This window comes from Triturus cristatus, chromosome 10, assembly GCF_964204655.1.
Source record: "Triturus cristatus chromosome 10, aTriCri1.1, whole genome shotgun sequence".
Classification (NCBI taxonomy): domain Eukaryota; kingdom Metazoa; phylum Chordata; class Amphibia; order Caudata; family Salamandridae; genus Triturus; species Triturus cristatus.
The window spans coordinates 588,686,652-588,705,096 of NC_140593.1; the positions used below are offsets into that span (position 1 = coordinate 588,686,652).

Here is an 18,445-nt window from a genome sequence, read left to right on the forward strand (position 1 = left end):
GAGTCTGTGGTAAGAGTTTAGAAAGGCTTGCTTTGGGGGATCAGTATAGTAAAAGAGGTGTCAGGTGGTACAAGGAGGGGTAGAGAAGGGGAAAGTCTAGAAGGCTATTTTCGGGATCATAGTAGTGGTATGGGGTTTGGGATGAATGAGAGAGTGGAGGTAATGAATATATTGATAATGGTATAGGGTGAGAAATAGGCTAGTGCATTGGAAAGAGTAGTAGAAAGAGGTTGAGATGAGTCAGAGAGTTGATGTAGAAGATATATTTAGAGAGGTATAGGGTGAAAAATAGGGTAGTGCATTGGATATACTGAATTAGAAGAAAGTAATAAATATATAGATCCATAAGTACATGGAAAGTTTATAGATAAAACACTCAAATACACTTAAAAACAATTTAACATTTGAAGCTGGTTGTTACTTGCAGTGGGCAAATTTATATCCAATGATTTTGTCTTATTTGATTCTGCAATTCACTACCACTCTATGACCCTCATTACAAGTTGGATGGGAGACGTTTCCATATGTACGACATATAGTAAATATAATTTACTCAGTGTGTGGTAAATACTCCCCATTTCTCTCTCTAAACAAAGAAAGGAAAGGGTGGGCTATATTTAACGAGGTCCAGCATACAAGCCCTGAAATGACTTAGAAAAAGACAGAGTATGCTGTTCCTCCTGGTCAGGGGTGATTCTGTGAGGTACACACTCTACCCCAGGAAGGAGATAAAGTGAAATCTAACAAAGCATGAGAAGTACATGTGGTAGGGGGGGGGGGAAACCACAAGGGTGGAACTAAAACCCTCACACACCCAGCAAGCTAGGTGTCATGCTTCATCATCTGGGTTTTGCTCCTCGTCGGGTCGGCGCTGCAATCCCCAACGGGCACCCTTAGAAGGGGCTCTTTGTCGGAGATCTTTTGTTCCTTGCCGAAAGATGAGTGCAAGTGAGGGCCAGGTAGGTGTAGATGTTGGTGAGTGTATATAAAAAGGGTTGATTAGTCTGAATTGAATTAGGTTGAATTAGTGGTTCCCCCCCCCCTACCACATGTACTTCTCATGCTTTGTTAGATTTCACTTTATCTCCTTCCTGGGGTAGAGTGTGTACCTCACAGAATCCCCCCTGACCAGGAGGAACAGCATACTCTGTCTTTTTCTAAATGCTCCCCATTCCCAGTTTTCAAAAGGAAAATTATACCTAACGTAGAATTGTTTTTAACACACGGAATTCTGCATATTTAGTTCTGTTTTTTCCAGGCCTTTTACCCAATACATTTTGACAGATTTGACCTGCAGAAATGTATTCGAGGAAAACATATAATCACACAACTTGTAATTATTCTCCTTGTACGAATGATTGCTAGCTGTGGTATCAGAAAAGACCCCTTCATTTGTAATAAGGCCCTATACATTTTACCTAAACGTTTATGGGAAACCCTCTGTTTGGTGCCACTTCTTATCATTTATGGGGTATATATGACCACATTTACTTTTACCCTTGATGAGGGCTTCTTGTGTAATTTCTTTTTACATCTTTTAAATCCCTACGGAAACTTAATTCCTTCAGCACACATTTCTTCCTTCATCCACTGCTTCTGAAGACTAATTAAAATGTGAGTAAAAACTGCAAATGTCAACCACATTTGTTCATCATATTTTCTCTCCAGAAAGCCAGAATCTTTAAACATTTAACTGAGGTGTTGTGCAACTTGGATTGTAAAGTAAGTCCAGTTGCGTCAACCTGCATCAAGGTAGTCAATGCCTGTGCCATCCTAGGATGCTTTGGTGTTATTCAAGATGTGGAATGATATCTCTCCGCTGGTAGACATAATGGCTAAAGACAGGCACAATGAGGCATTGAGGTGTGATGAGGCAAGATCAATAGTAAAAGAGGCGAATGTGGTGGAGAACATTATCGACGATGCCATGGATGTTTTGAATGCTGATTTTGCAACTTTGCTGCATCTGCTGTGCTCAGTATGCAGCAATGGGTTGAGATTCACCTCCTATTGGCCAACGTTGCTGAGCTTGTTGCCAAAGTCCTACAGAACTCCAAAGTAGACACTGATGCCACCTATTCCTTGGCAGCCCTGCAGTTCATGTGTTCCTTGTGGTGTAGAGGCTTCAGGAGAACCCAATCTTATAGGGTGTCTCCTTTCAATATGGATGTCTGGGTAGACAGTACTGTCCCTATCGACATTTAATTGATCAGGGACATTCCTCAAAGAGAGGTCTAAAGTGACAGCCTTACAAAAACTCCACAAGAACAAAATGAGGAGTATATAAGTCTCGCTCATAAGGCAACTTCAAGCTTGCCTGACTGACTGTGCTGTCCATATCACTAGCCACCCGTCAGGTCATTGGGGAAGGATTTCACACTTGTGGATGGAAGAAAGATCACATCCGACATTTGGGTACTACAGAAGGTGGAATCAGCATGCAGCATGGAGTTTATCCAAAAGTCCCTGATAAGGTCCATCATCTTCACTTTCGGAAACTACAAGTGAAACTTCTATATCTTCCACTTAAGGAAGCCACAGAACAGGTTCCCAAGCACAGAGGAACACATTTTTTTGTTTGTAATTCTTCCTAAGGAAGAAGAACACTGGTAGTTGGCTACCAATGCTAGACCGCAGAAACCAAAAAGAAGGAGCAGTTCTTTTTCATGGCAACCCTCCAAGAAGCATATTCCTTTTTCTGCAGAAAGGAGAGCACCTCAGTCAGCACAAAATATTCAAGGCACTCCTCTTTGGCCTGAAATCTGCCCTGTGGATTTTTAAAAAAACTGTTGAGTGCCTGTGGTGGGCTTCCAATGGCATCAGAGTCACCAGGTATTGACATACCTGGAGGATTGACAGGTGAAGGCCTCTTCTGCTCAGTAAGCTCTGACATTAACAGAGTCCTGCATAAACCTGTTCTATTGGCTAGGCTTGACACTGAACATGATCAAGTCATATATCACAACAACTTGCCTGCAGTTCCTCTGTGAGTCCAGAATACACGTGTAGGCAAGGACTCTCTGTCAGAAGACCATATTTCAAAGTTACAAACATGGTAGAAACCTTCAGCAAAGGCGACAAAGTCCTGGTCAAAACCTACAAATCACTCCTAGGTCTAATATCATCCTGTATACCGTTAATTCCCTTTTGCCAGCTACAGATGAGGCCAATTCAACAGAAACTGGAACTACAATGGATGCAGAGAGCGGGGTCTTGTGATGATATTGTAAACATTACTCAACATCTCAAATGGGGTCTACTATGGTGGATATTCTTACCCAACCTGTCAGTGGGTCTTCCATTCCAGCCCACACAAGCTAAGCTGATCATGATGATCAAATACCTCGATGAAATTGGGAAGCGCACATTCAAGATCTCTCCCCCAGAGGTCTGTGGTCAAAAGAGGAGAAATCCCTCCCTCTCTATATCAATGTTTTAAAGCTTCAAGTTGTTCTTCTGGGATTACAAGCATTCCTACCCCAACTATCCAAACAGTTGGTCTTGCTAAGAATTGACAACACCACCCGCATATAGCACAAAGCCAAGTAAGGTGGCAGAAGATCTCAACTCGTATCAGACAGCACTTGTTGTGGGGCGGGGCCATCATGAAGGAGTGACGTCTAGGTGGAACATCTATCAGGAGTATAGAATGAGCAGGCGTATGCTTTCAGAAGCTCCCTGTTGATTGTCACAAATGTGAAATTCATTAGGACAGTCTCAAGCAGATCTTCAGCCAATCAGGCCAACCATACATCAGCCTGTTTGCTTAGAGGTTCGCAGACTGTTTGGGGATTTTCAAGGAGCACAGAGAAACAATAAGCAGGGAGGAACACAAGATTGGGGTCCATGAGGAGTGCACACGGGAAGGTGGAAATGGGCAGAATGGACTGAGAAAAACATAGAAGTGAGCCAACTGGAATGAACTGATATGGCTATTAAAATAATCCTTCCTGCCGTTCAAAGTAAGCACTTAAGTGAAGGTGGAATTATTCACACAAGCAGCCAATACTACTAGATGAATACTCCACTGGGCTTAGCCAATATTTGAATGACAAAGTGTCAGGCCAGTGACAAGAGGCTGACCCGAAGCCTACTATATGTAAATTGTTAGCAAGAGACCTGCAGCTGATAGTCAGTCTCTAAAAAGAGTATTAACAGTCAGAGGGCATCGATCATGTCACTCAAGATGGAGATGACCAGCTAGAATAATCTTGTTTCCATCATGCTTTAGCCATTAACCTCTCTCTTGCTCCACCCATTTTCAATCACATCCACCTCTATTTTTCCTAACTGTTGGTATAGGGTATTCTAGGTCTCCCAAAATGTGCTTTCCCTTTCCCTTTGACCAAATAATCAACTTTTCACCCGATGTGGTATTCCTCATTACTAGTCGGCTCTCACAACTGACAAAAGGTTGTTGTTACTATTCTCCAGGCCCACAGAAATGATTTGAGGTTGTGGTTTCAAAAGTATTTTTATTCCTTGGTTGGTAATACAAGCCCGTTTGCCAACACGTGTTTCGTCTCTAGCTGTTGGTATCACGTCAGACTTCCTCAGGGCAAGATTTCGGTCTCTCCAAACAGACTTTAGCTTATGGTCTTTGTCAAATTCTACCGGCGGTTGTCACGTCAGACTCCAGCTGTTTAATCACTGTGCACATATTTGTTATAAAAAGAAGCTGAAGTATTTAATAATCGGTGTGTATGTTCCCTTAGGTAACCGGTCCGCTGGGAGTGTCTGCAAAAATTGTATGGACCATCTGTTTGGAGAGACCTAAATCTTGCCCTGAGGAAGTCTGCTGTGACACCAACAGCTTGAGACGAAACACGTGCTGGCAAAAGGGCTCGTATTACCAATCAAGGAATCAAAAGACTTTTGAAACCATCACCTCAAATCATTTCTGTGTGCCTCGAGAATTGTAACGACAATTCCAGAATCTTTTCCATTGGGAAAGAATGGATGGCTCTTCCGGAGCACCAGAGAACTTCTAGACATTGGTTTTGAAAACATTTCTGGCTTGCGACATCCTACTTATACATTTGGTTGAGTGCGCCAATCTCCCAGCCATGGCTCTGTTTTGAGCAACTGACAAAAGGTTGTCTGGCTTTCTACTTGCAACAGATTTATACATCTTTAATTGGTCTTAAATTCAGTAAATGGTCTGTAGTCCAGTTATCTTGTCCAAACATTCTCTCAACATGCACCTTCCTATCTTCCCCACTCCGTTGATCTTCACCTCTTTACTTTTCCCAAATCCTCTTGCTCACAGTCTGTCTGTCAGTCTGTGTCACTCATGACCTCTTATAGCCTTCTTAATTCTAATGTTATCCTTATTGATCTCTGCTTTCCTTACTTTTAAATTACTCTCAAAATTCACCACAACTGTGCGTGCTTTCTCTACTGACAGACACTGTGGGACAGCTGTTGAAATTTCTGCCATTGAGTTTGGACTGTTATTTGGCACTCCTTGGTCCCTCTCTTCATTTCATGGTTTACCTTTGAACTTAATGTCCAGTTCCTTCTCTGTGAGCTCACGTTAGAGACAGGTTTTTCACAACAAATAGCTTAGTGGGCTGAACTTGAAAATCTGGCCTAACATTTTGCCCTAGTCTTCCATGGACGGGATGTTTCTAAGCTCCATGTTTTGGAACTTGTAGGGAAAACTTTAACTTGTTTTGCGGGTGTGTATTGCATAGACGTCCTGGATCCTTTCTTTTTTTGGAGTTTTCAAGATACCATCTTTCTTGACTCTAAGAATAACCTGCAGAATCAGAGGTTTATGTAGACGTAGTAGTACTCCTCAGTCATTTCACAATCAGGCAGAAAGTTTTCTACAGCAGACTTGTCTTCCATATCCAAGGAAGCACTCTGAGTGACTGGCTGACTTGTGGTAAAAACAGAGCCCACAAAGCCCTATCTACTTTCTAGCCATGACTAGGATTCATCGCTTTCTTAGCTCCTCCTAACGAAAGGCCATCCTTTCTAGTTCTTCCATGACTAAAGTCAAATACACCCCTTTTAGGCACTCATATGCTATCTCTCAATGGAGTAAGGCTCCTGTGTGCCTGTGTGACCAGGCAACTTTAAAAGACTTGCTTTTCCTTTTGACTCCCAGATGCCAAACCAGAAGGCAGAATGCTCTTTGAGAGCGTTGCTTTGTGAAACTGCCGGTTTTTTTCTGTCAAGAGGTGGTCAGAACAGGGGGCAGTGATTGCTATCAGTGATTTGTCTTAGCAGGCCTTTGGTCAATGGCATTCTGTTTTGACAAATTTGAGTCCAACAGAAAGGAGTTGAGCTGAGTAAGTCAATTGCACTGGAAAAGCTTCGGATCTGCAGTCCATTCCTTTTCACACTTCGCCCAATTTCATGATAGGTATGAGAGAGACTAATTAAGACCTAGATGAAGGGACTCAACGAGTCAGCACATGATAGGCACCACGTTTGAACTGGTTATTTAAAATACAGAACTATGGCAACCTTATAAAAAGCCATTTTTGAGACATATGAAACAATACATGTTAACTATTGGTATTACTTTAGCCTCTTAGTTGTATGTTGCACGAATGGCACTCTTAGTTACTTACTGGTCTAGGTTAGAAGACTAAGCATTTGACACTGCACACCTTTACCAAAGTGCAGTGGCTGGAGCATCACTTAACAGCTTAGCACCTTAGATCATGTTATGCCTTTGAACATGCAAGTGTGTACACAACTCGCATATTTGAACTTTGAGCGCTATGTAGGTTTTTAAAGGCACAAGGACAGGTGATTAGTCTATCAAAAAAACTTTCATGATTTGTAACTCAGATTGCAAACTCACACTCAGACCTGGCCTGTATAATTTGTGCTTACTCATATTGGATGTACAGAAAAGTCACACAGGCTGCTCATTTAGACCAAACTGTTCCCACTGCTTTAGGGAAGAACACATGCATCGAAGACTTTTTAGCAGCCCTTCACTGCCCAGAGGTATAAAACAACAGTTTTCAAAGATCCTAAAAAGAAAAACAACTCAGGGGAACACACAAAAAGATGGATTTCTTACACTACATTTTACTTACACTGCTCTTAACCTTTTAATGTTTTGTGTCAGACCAAATGCACAACTGTACACAATTCTAGTTTGGAAAACAATTAGGAATATGCACAGCAATTTTCTTTTACATTTGTTAATTGAAGAAATATATGTGTTCTGAATAGTCAAGGTGCCTATATTTTAAATGGGATGATCAGAAATTCGGAAAAAACTGTCATATTTATTATTTTTGTCTATTCACACTTTGAGACTTGAGTTGCTCTCAGAAGCCTTAACACAAAGTGCTTCCTCTTTTCAGATCAATGCGAAATCTGCTTGATGGAGAAATGGAGCATTCTGCAGTACTCCGACAGGAAATTGATAACTTAAAAAGAAAATTAACAGAACAGGAGGAACGACACATGACGAAGGTTCAGGCATTGACGAGGTAAGAGATTGTACACAGCCTCTGGAAAATTGGGGTCAGTTTTTCAAACTTCTTTCATGTTTTCACCAGTCCAGAAAGCAGGATGATTGTTTGTTGGCTAGTGGGATGGTCATCTACCAGTTGGTCCCTTTGTCCTCCTCATGAGCATGTTTATTTTTTATTATTTCTTTTAGTGAAAGAATTAATGTATAAGCAAAAACAACACGATCAAGAGAATAGCCAAAGATGCTAAAAAATAAAAACAATAGGCTTACAGTAAACGAAATAACACAGAGAATGTTATCATGAAATTCAATGAAAGAAATGTATCCACCAGTGACATAATTCACATAAGCATGACATTAACCATAGTCTGAATCACAGCCTAATAAAAATAGACTAACACCCACCAGTGTCAGGCTGCTAACAACCTTATATGCATTATCCAATATGATCCCTTAATAACCCAATAATAGAATGAATCTTGTATGTGACTGAATTTTTCTCCATTGCCTCTTTCGCTGACAGTCTGTTCAGTCTCCAGTCACTGATCATTAGCAAATCTAATGATTTTCAACCAATCCTAAATGAGTGAAAATTTACCACATCAATTGTTTTTAAAAAGTAAAAGGGCAAACATAACTTCACTAAAATATTTTGAACCGTGTTTATCTGGTATATTACTGGCAGTGGCCCAAAGTGGGTATGGAGCAAACACACAACCCAGATTGGCTCTGTCATGGTGACATTTAGAAATTATCCATTTCGCTCTTAATATATTAATGCCTATAGAGAGCTTTATAGGTTTCTATTATATTGTTTTGATCTACGTATTTTTTTTGCCCATGTGCTTTATCTCAGCATAATACAGATTTGGGGGACTATTAGGATGGCAGTTGGAAAATCTCCCTGACTGCCATGGTAGCGGGAAAAGACCGCCCGCAAGGACCGCGGCATAACCGCCGGTCCAATTAGGATGCTCCACAGTCGAAATCTGACCGTGGCTGTGGATTCTGGCGATTAACATTGCGGTGGTTGAAGCTGCCAGCAGCACCGCCACGGTGTGAAAATCATGAATGTCACTGCACTGCGTGGCAGGCACTGCACAGTGCCTGCCACCTGGTACAGGGACATGTAGGGGGGTACCTTGAGGACCCCCCTAGTGCACCCACACTCCCCCCAACCCATTGGGGGCCCGCAATGGCCCCCCGGAACATGTCTCCACATGCCTTTCCGTGGCGGTTCCACCACAGTGAAAAGGCTGGCTACAGCCAGCATCATAATCATGCTGGCGGTGCTTGGCCCTGATCCACAACAATTGTAGCGGTCCAGCTCCGCCCGCCAGGCAAGCGGGCGGACTGCAACTGGCAGAAAAGTGGCAGGCGGAAAATCACACCTCTCTATTCAAAGTTCACTGGTGCTGTTTTCCTTTTTGGCACAGTTTGAGGGGCCACTTATGCCAAGCGACCACCAAACTGCAAATATTCAGGTCTAGTGCTCCATAGGGACATCCTTAGTGTGCCCTAGGGTCACTGAGCCACATTTAGCACTGCCATTAAGATTAGGTATCTGAATTACATATAATAGAGAAGCTGGGATTCAATCCACTTCTCCTGGGGATTAATTTTTAATTGTAGTCATTAGATCACATCTCAGCTTCTCAGTTTCTTCATTTACTTTTCTTTGATAAAACTGAATGATGAAGACTTTGTCTGATGTATTGCAGAGAAGCCCCGTGATTTTTGGACACTATTCTTCTAGGCAGAATATTCTGGAGTCAGAGGGGGTTCTGAATTTCCTTCCATAATATTTTTGTTTGTAGCCATATGTTTGAAGCATGTGTTGCTGTAGATACACAATGCTCTGCATACTCCTGCTGTCTAGTGTTGGGCTTGGATGCTTGCAGATTCTTTTCCGTAGAAGAAGTGTTTCGAGTCACGAGGTATAGTGTGACTCCTTCTTTAATTGGCAATGCACATGGGCACTGTTATGTTCTGTTAAAATAATTTCTTAAGCGCACGTACACTGATTGGTTTCTTGGCGCTAGTATAGGAGATGTTGAGCCCCTGACTCCGTTATTTTTTTTTTTTTTTTGCCATCCGGTTCAGTAGTGTACCTTTGATGCTCCGAGTTCGATGCATTCCATACGCTCGTGTTTGTGTCTCGATTCTGAGGGGGGAAAATAAAGCTCAGCAATCTGTTTTGCTCTATGCTAACTTCCGGTAACTGATCCACGATTGGCTTCTGACTTCCAGGGCCTTGGGCCCTTTCCAGGCAGAGTAGTCCTTGTCTACTTGACTTCTTCATTGAGGAGAATGCACCCAGTGTTATGGAACGTGCACCCTTTAAGAACTGTCCCCAGTGCCCTGCAAAGTTCCTTAGGACCGACCACATCCTGTGCCTCTTCCCTGACCACGATGACACCAGGTGCAAGGTCTACCTCACCTTCTTGCAATATCAACAAAGTGTACAGCAGGATGTACTTTTTGTTAATTATAGTGGTAATGATTATTTATTTATTTTATTATGCTCTTAGATGATGGTCATCCAACACCGATTGTGTGCCTAGCAGAAAATGGGCTTCCGTTTTTAAGACTTATGGAGACACAGCATTGGTTTACCTGCCCTCCTCTAATCCATCTCTCATATGCCACTGGTTGATCTGTGTGTAGCAAATATTTTTGGAGATTCGCTCCCATATACATTTCTACCTATATAAACATGTTGCAATGTCTCAGTTGTCATCATCCTGATGTAAATGTTATTCAGCTTGCAGACTCCTTAATATTTTCTATGTAGTTCACATGTTAATTCATTCAAACATCTGATTACAAACATCAGGGACTAATCAACCTCAGTGATTGATTTATGCAATTCTGTAGCCCATGATGAGCAAAGGACATCATTGATTGATTTTTAACAAGGAAGGAAAGGTCTCCTGGAATATGTTTATCAATTAATTCACACATTGACTTTATAGGAGCCAAAGGATCATGTATATTGTAAATGAGGTCAGTTTCCAATTCGACTGTAGTCCCATTTAATACAAGGTGTAACAAGGAGTATTTTAAAAGGCTGTTTGAGGAGCACTTAATTATGTATCCTTCTGGTGCAGGACATTAAGCATTAATTATTTTTCCCTAGAGCACTACAGAGAGAACCTCCAAACTTGTCACATCGTCCTAAGAAGGATTCAAATATAGGTTGATTCTGACCTGGATAGGTAGCCGTTATGGAGCTTGGGTGTCCCACTTTGGAGTTACAGCAGTAATGGTAAACCAGTGCAGATACTAAGAATGTACCACATATCTTCCTTGCCTCAAGTGCTAAGGGACATTGCCCGTTAATGTTTCTTGTAGATCGCTTTGTGTCAGGGTAATTAAAAGCTCTTGAGGCAACAGAAAAAAAATCTTTCTCGCTGGTTCAGCAAAATTCTTTTGTTAGAAAATTCATAACTGTTTGATATTGTGAGTGCGTCAGTGATATGCTCACCTTAAGCACCCAACGTCCCCAGGCTACTCTCTGGTCCACCACGGTCCTGCTAGGAGGCCGATTGAGTGGAGAGAGGCAGCCCTGTTGAAGGTCCCATCTTTGAGCAGTTTACGCTCTAGTCGTCCCCCATAATCCCTTGCACAGGGCTTCAGCCTACTCACATAAAACAGGCCCAATGCGGAAGCGCGCAGCTGGCGTGCCAAAGGCAAGCCCATCTGCGCCCATCCGCGCCTGAATGCCGGCAGCCACCAATGAGGCTGCATCTTTTACTCCAGGGACAAGATAGAAATGCTCCCCGCACCTACCAGAGAGCTGAGCTCCTGGAGATTGGTGACAATATTGAAAGGACCATGTGTAATGGAAAGATATCCCTGGCTAGTGGTCTGGATTTTGGGCAATGCTCTGAATGTAACCTGTTCCCTGCCAGCCCCCCACCCCCGACAGGTATGCAACTGACCCTCAAACCCGCAAACTCATGAGGTATAAGCAAGAACTCCCCATGGAAGAATGCATGTGATAGCGGAGGGCTACCATATGACCTGCAGGGCCTTTACCTCAACACACGTTACATCCCAAAGCATGCAGCAGAAGTCTGGGACCTCTTAGACACTATCCAACCAGACATCTGTTTCTTCACCGAAACATGGCTGCACAAGAATGCCTTCCCTTCTCTGGCAATCACATTTCCAGAAAAATATAGTGTCATTAGACTGGACAGAGTGAAGAAGAAGGGAGGAGGAATAGTCATCGCAACATGCCTGCCCCTAAACTTCAAGCTTTTGGACACAGTCTCCACCCCTAGCTTAGAAATTATGGTATTCAGATTGGAGGTAGCACATAGATCTAACTGGATGGGAGCAGTGGTCTATCGGCCACCTAGTGACAAAAAAGACTCTAGCTCATCGCTGATGGAATCCCTAGCCCCCTTCACTCTTCAAGCAGACAACTTTCTACTAGTAGGGGATTTTAATCACCACCTGGACATCTCTTCAGACCCAAACTCCAGCCATCTGACGGCGGCCATGGAATCTCTCGGTCTCTTTCCAAAAGTATTTAGCCCCAAACATATAGCCGGACATACGTTGGATACCATTTTTTCTAATATACCGGACATAACAGTGGAATCCCCCATAGCCCTAAACTGGAGAGACCATTTGGCCTTAATTTTCCTTAAAAATTCCAAATGTCAATGATAAATGTCAGATCACCCTGAAATCTTCAAGACCCTGGAGGAAGGTGACTCTCTCCTCGTTCACCCTTCCTTTAACCCACAAACCATACTGGACTGTGTGGACAGCGAGTCAGCTCTAGTAGCGCTAGAGGACTCACTTGCAAAGACCTTAGACACTATTGCCCCACAACCATTAAGCAAGACCTAGAAAAAGGACGCCCCAGCACCTTGGTATACCGAAATCCTCAAGAAAGAAAAAGCCTCCTGTAGGAAATGGGAAAGGAAGTGGAGGAAATCGAAACTGGAAGAAGGTAAACTAGTCTATAAAATCACCTGTAGAGCATATTTAAAAAAGTGCAAAACTGCTAGAAGATCTCATCTAGGGGACAATATTAGCTAAGCAAAAAACTCCTCCAAAGAGCTGTTTAAGATTCTGAAAGAATTCACCAACGCGAGGGTAAATAGTCAATCTACTCCCTCCTCCCAAAAGCTCTGTGATGATCTTGCAGATCACTTCCAACAAAAGATTACCACTATCTATAGCTCATTCAGTAACAAGGAGGAACCTAGTTCGGTTACCATCAATTCAAACGCTCTAGACTTGATCCCTTTCCCACTGGAAGCTTTTAAAGCAATTACTCCTGAGCAAGTCCAGGTCCTACTAATAAATATGAAATCACGCTCCTCTCTAGACCTGCCCCCCCCACACATATTATCTCTTCTCTGCCCCGGCCCTAGTGGCACCCATTACAGATATCTGTAACCTATCATTAACTACAGCCACTCTCCCTCAGAAGTGGAAGATGGCCCGAATCAGACCTATACTGAAAAAAACATTGGCAACCCACAGGACTTGCGGAACTACGACCTATATCACTACTTCCTTTCTTCTCCAAAATTATGCAAGCACTAGTCAATAATCAACAGAGTATCTAGAACTGAATAGCTTACTAGACCCCTCTCAGTCAGATTTCCGTGCGTCACACAGCACAGAATCAGCTCTAATGGAAGTAACTGATACTATAAAGCTAGCCTTAGACCCCCAACCATGCTGATCCTTTTTGACTTATCAGCAGCGTTTGACACCATCTCCCATCGACTCCTAGTTCAAACGCTGAGAGAGTTTGGGGTCAGGGGAATGGCGCTAAAATCGTTTGAACATTTTCTCTCTGATAGAACACATGTAGTTCAGCTAGACTTGTTTACATAACAGTCCATGATCCTTGACTACCTCAGGGGTCTATTCTTAGTCCCACTCTTTTTAACATCTATGTGTCCTCCCTGGCTAAGATTGTCAGATCATGTGGCTTTGAGACCATCTCACATGCGGATGACACTCAATTGATAATAACGTTTGATCCTGACCCCTCTATCACTAAGGAAAAATTTAAAAACTGCATGTTAAATTTGGCAACGTGGATGACTGCAAACTTTCTGCAGCTGAACACGTATAAAACCAAGATTCTCCTATTCAGAAAGCAGACGAGATATGGTCTGCTGACTAGTGGCCTCCAGAACTAGGAGTGTCTCCAACTCCGAAAAAATGGGTGAAAAATCTTGGAGTCACACTGGATGACAATCTATCCATGGATGAAATTGTGAAATGCATCTCGGGCACATGTTTTGGCATGATGCGAATGCTCAAGAAGGGGTTCCCATGGATTCCTCTCTCAGCCAGAAAATCTCTAATTCAGGCACTATTAGTGAGCACAGTAGACTATGGCAATTCCCTACTGCTTGGGATAAGGGAAGGTCTTTTCTCAAGGCTGCTGATAGTGCAAAATACAGCAGCTCGCCTTGCTCTAAATCCGCCCCCCCCCGGACTCCATCTGACCCCCTCCTGCGCCTGCTCCACTGGTTGCCTATTGAAAAATGGGCAGTGTTTAAGCTCCTATGCATAGTCTTTAAAACACTGCAGGGAAAGGGATCAATTTACCTAAAAAATAAGCTAATACCTTATATCCTCACCCGACAACTCAGATATAGCGACCAGCTGTTACTATGTCCCAGAAGGATAAATAAAACCAGAGTGGGTGGTCACTTGTTTCCTACTTGGCTCCCCATCACTGGAACAAATTGCCGCCTCACATCCGCTCATCTCACGCAGTTCAGAAAACTCCTGAAGACCTGGTTAATTAATCACTAACTAGACATAGTTCTGCTTCCATTGCCTGTTAGTGTGGTGCCAAGAGATCCCCCTGGGGATGATTCATAGCGCTTAACAAATAACAATATTAATAAATAATAATATGCACCGCCTACTGGATATGGTTGTGCTTGAAAACTGTTTTGATCTCCGCCTCTGCTGAATCTCCCCCTCAGTGAATGATCAACACTCTACAATTGGGATGAACGAACCCCTTATCTATAGATGCAACCTCTGTAGAATGCAGGTGAAAAGAAAACATGATAAGTCTAGCGCCTTTTTCACTGACTGTCTTGACCATGGCTAGGCACAGTAATCTGAACCATAATACTTTCACTTTCCTCAGCGTGTAATAATACCTCTAGTTGGAACTCTTCATTACAAAGTATGTAGGCCTAGAGTTAGGCATAATGATGAATTCCTCCTACACTGCATTGTCAAGATACGATTTTCCATCTTTCTAGGGCACCCAGATTAACTTTGTTAGAAGATTACGAATTTATCGTCTTCAACATCTTCTCCAAAAGCACTGCCACAATTAGTAGCCAATTCCAAAGAGGAGCTAGACACTTGTTCCTAATCATAGCCAGAACAGTTTGAAGGAAGTTATTCAGTTATCTAGCCTGACACTCATGGTGTAGCGCCCATCAGCTGCTTGGCTATATTATCCTTATACATAAAGGGGTAAACCCAATGGTACTGGGACCTGGGTAGCTATCGGTACAATATAGAATGGTCCTAGCAAACAATATTTAGACAGACAATACATAAAAACGTTATAGTCACACAGAATTGACGACAATGTATAACAATGATAGGCAGCAAGTGTTATTTAATCAGACTGCTTCAGTTGAAAAAATACATTAATACATATATCAAAGTTCAATTTCATACATGTTAAGTGCCCAGAAGGACAGGTAAAGAAAGGAGAGGAGGTGGGTGATTTTCGTGAGGATAAAAGAGTGTAAAGGAAATCGTGTATGCAAATAATGGCAAGTTCAAATGACCAAGTTAATCAATTATGGCCTAATTATTTCGCCAAAAATACATATAATGTTCATATAATTGAAATGGCTAGACCATACAAAGGAAACACAGTCACAGAGTCTGTGTTGTTCCAAAAGGCTAGCTCAAGGGAAAGAGTGTCGACGTTTCGACCCAAAGTTACATTGTAGGTCGTTTAACACCTTACACGGGGGTCTGCCTCAGGACTGTAATAGGGGAAAGGGCACCATATTGAGTCCTACAATAAGGACTATGAAGTAAAGGAATCTGGCATACTGGCTCCAAAGGCTAGAGAGCGGCATCAACACGCACAATGCGGAAAACTTCAAGCGTGTCCCTTCCAAATCTGAAACATATTGTTAAAATTCCTGCCCATATTCGTCGGCTAGGAACCGTCCAGCATACAATTCTGCTATATGGTAATTCGAGGCACACCGGGCACCAAATTGCTCACTGGCGATCGCATAAGCCTCAAATGAAATAGCGGTGCTGAATCGCTACGCCCTGATCACAGGATGCCGGCAGAGAAGGAGCTGGCCTACTTAGCCACAGTTAAAGCATTGTTGCTCATAACACCTTTTGTGTTCTTGGAGAAACACTTTCCAAATATGTGGGAGCTTCACATTCTGTCCTTGTCATAATAAAAGTAGACTTAGTTAACCACCCTTCTTCGTCAGTGACAGACATCAAAACTGTTAATAGTGATTTGATATTTCCAGTGGGTTCGATTTGTCTTGAATTTCTCTTTATTAACAAATTTGTCATGTTGTACACGGCTCAGAAACTCCCCACTCACTGCTGTTCCTGCATAGTGTGTTAATTATAATCAAGTGGTTATTCAGAGCTGTCATTCCCTGCACAAGACGCTTGTCCTTCTCTCCATATGTGCTCAGTTACTGAAAATGCTCTCTAGAGTCAGTTGGTTAGCCTCATATTTTCTCTCTGCGACACAAAAGGCTGGCCTGTACCCTTTGATTCTCCTCGACATGCTTGGGTTCTGGAGTGACCAAGAAACAGTTTTTCAGTACCTCCAGCAAGTTGGGACTTAGAAACTTTTTAACCTTCGGAGACCTGGACAGGGTACCATGGCTTCTTGAATAAGAAGTCACTTTGGCTTCCGAAAATTGTTGGATTGTCCTGCTCAGAGCTTTTTGAAGATCAGTATGTGGCTACAGCAGGACTGAGTGAAGGAAACAATGTTGACCAGGATGAACAACTTTGGCTTACCTTTTTCCTACTGCATCATAGTTTGGTAGAAATCATGCTTACATTCTGGTCAGTTACTCCATTGACTTGCACCGGCACTTTGTTTTGTTTTGTTGTTTTTTTTTTTTTGGACGATGAGCTCGGTAAATTGGTGTCTCAGGTTCCCTTAATACGATTTTCACAATTTTTCTTATATTTTCATTATTAACTTTTCTCCTTCATCGCTAAATTGGAAAATCTGTTTGGTTTGGTAGGTTTAGTATTTTTTTGTGTTGCTTATGTACTTAATATGCATTTCTTTAGGAAAAATTCTGCTCCTTCTACAATAGATACAGGGTTTCAATAAGGTATTCAGTCTGAAACTGTGTTTGGAACCAAAAATATACTTCATTATTAAGTTGGTGGGGGGCCTACCCATCCAATAATCTAATTTCTCACACAATGTGACTATTTTGAGCTATATGTTCCTTGTTTATCTCTTGAAAGTCCATACCTTCAACCAGTTGAAGTGCAGCTGCATTTAAAAGTTGTTACTACAAGGTTTAAAGTTCAAATTAAAAAAGGTGTGAAAGTGCTAATTGCAAGGTCTCGCACAAGATGCAAAAATAGTCACTAAAAACTTGGGGCATACTAGCTGTTCTAGTTCTCCGAGAAGAGAACGGAACATGTCGAGGATAACAGATCAAGTAACCTATGAAAATGACATTTGTAAATTGCATTGTGTTAAACATAATTGTGTGAAAAAACACCTTAACATTTAATATCAAACTACTCCTTAATGCCATTCAAATTATTAAATGGCCAAACAATTGTATAAACTTTTAACTGAACCTTTAATATTGTACAATGCCTTTAGCCTCTCAATCATCTCTGTAAGATGATGGACCTAATAAGTGTTTTTTTTTTTAAAAAATGTCTTTTTTTATGATATTTAAATATTGTGGAGGAGGCTGATTGTAAACAAATGATGTGGAAGGAAAGTTCTTCAAGGATTGGAGGTGCTCAGGCTTTGCCCCTGAGTGCAGTAGAAGTTGGCGTGTAGCAGTAGCAGGGTTCATGCACCTGCTACTAAGACACCTCTGATTGTAGTTCCTTACTTTTGTTTAATTTGTTTGTGTACTGTGGGGTTTTAAGACTTTTGTAGCTTTTAAATTAAATGCCACTAGTTTTTCCTTTTGTTATGTGTTATGGACATGTGCAAAGCAGAGAAGATAAACAAGGCTGACAATGCCGATATGCTTTTGCAGACAATATTCTTTGTGCAACACCACATGCTTCATGATCACCCCAGGCCACTTATGTGGAGAATCTCACACTTTATTTGTCAGGTTACAAATGTTGTCTCTCTTCCACTACACCCCACCATGCAATATATTATCCATTACCCAGGCCTCTCTGAAGATCACATACTGTAATAAAAATGAGGAGCCAACTTTTTTAAATAAGCCTTTGCAAAACCAATAGGCCTGACCTTCACTGTGGAGCTATTGCCTTTGCTTGTCTATTTTGCTGTAGCTCAATATAACTTTACCATTCCAAGATGGGTGACACGTTTTAAACCAACATGTCTGCCATCTAGAAAGGATAAAGAATGAGAAAATATGTCATAAACATTCCAAGATGGCCGCCAGTTCACCTGCATGCATGCGGACATCCTGGAAAAGTTTTTGTTACACTTTAAGGAAAAACATTCAGAGATGGCACCAATACATGCACACTCATGGGTAGTCTTCTTGGATGCTTTTTGTCCAAATCAGTTTGTTGGGTCTGCTTCTCATTTCATACTTCTTAGGTCAATAAAATGAGTTGGATAGTAATAACTATTGATTATTCAGTGCCAAATATGCCACCCAGTGCTGAACATTCACTTTACAAATATACAGGTTTGATGTAGCTTCACCATTATCTTTTGTTGCTTTGTGAAATACCCGTGGAAGAGCCAATAGGTCTGGCTTTAATCTACTAATGAATCTTAATGCATTT

The 18,445-nt window shown here is 41.9% G+C and overlaps 1 protein-coding gene across 3 annotated transcripts in view; it reads left to right on the forward strand.

Annotated features, from left to right (window-relative positions):
* The window catches only part of SNX29 (sorting nexin 29), a 1,557,993-nt gene that overhangs the window by 438,023 nt on the left and 1,101,525 nt on the right, over window positions 1-18,445 (forward strand). For all 3 annotated transcript variants that reach the window (XM_085632108.1, XM_085632106.1, XM_085632107.1), the window contains exon 13: window positions 7,335-7,463. In XM_085632108.1, the coding sequence (XP_085488234.1) occupies window positions 7,335-7,463 (129 nt within the window). The remainder of the gene's footprint in view (window positions 1-7,334; window positions 7,464-18,445) is intronic.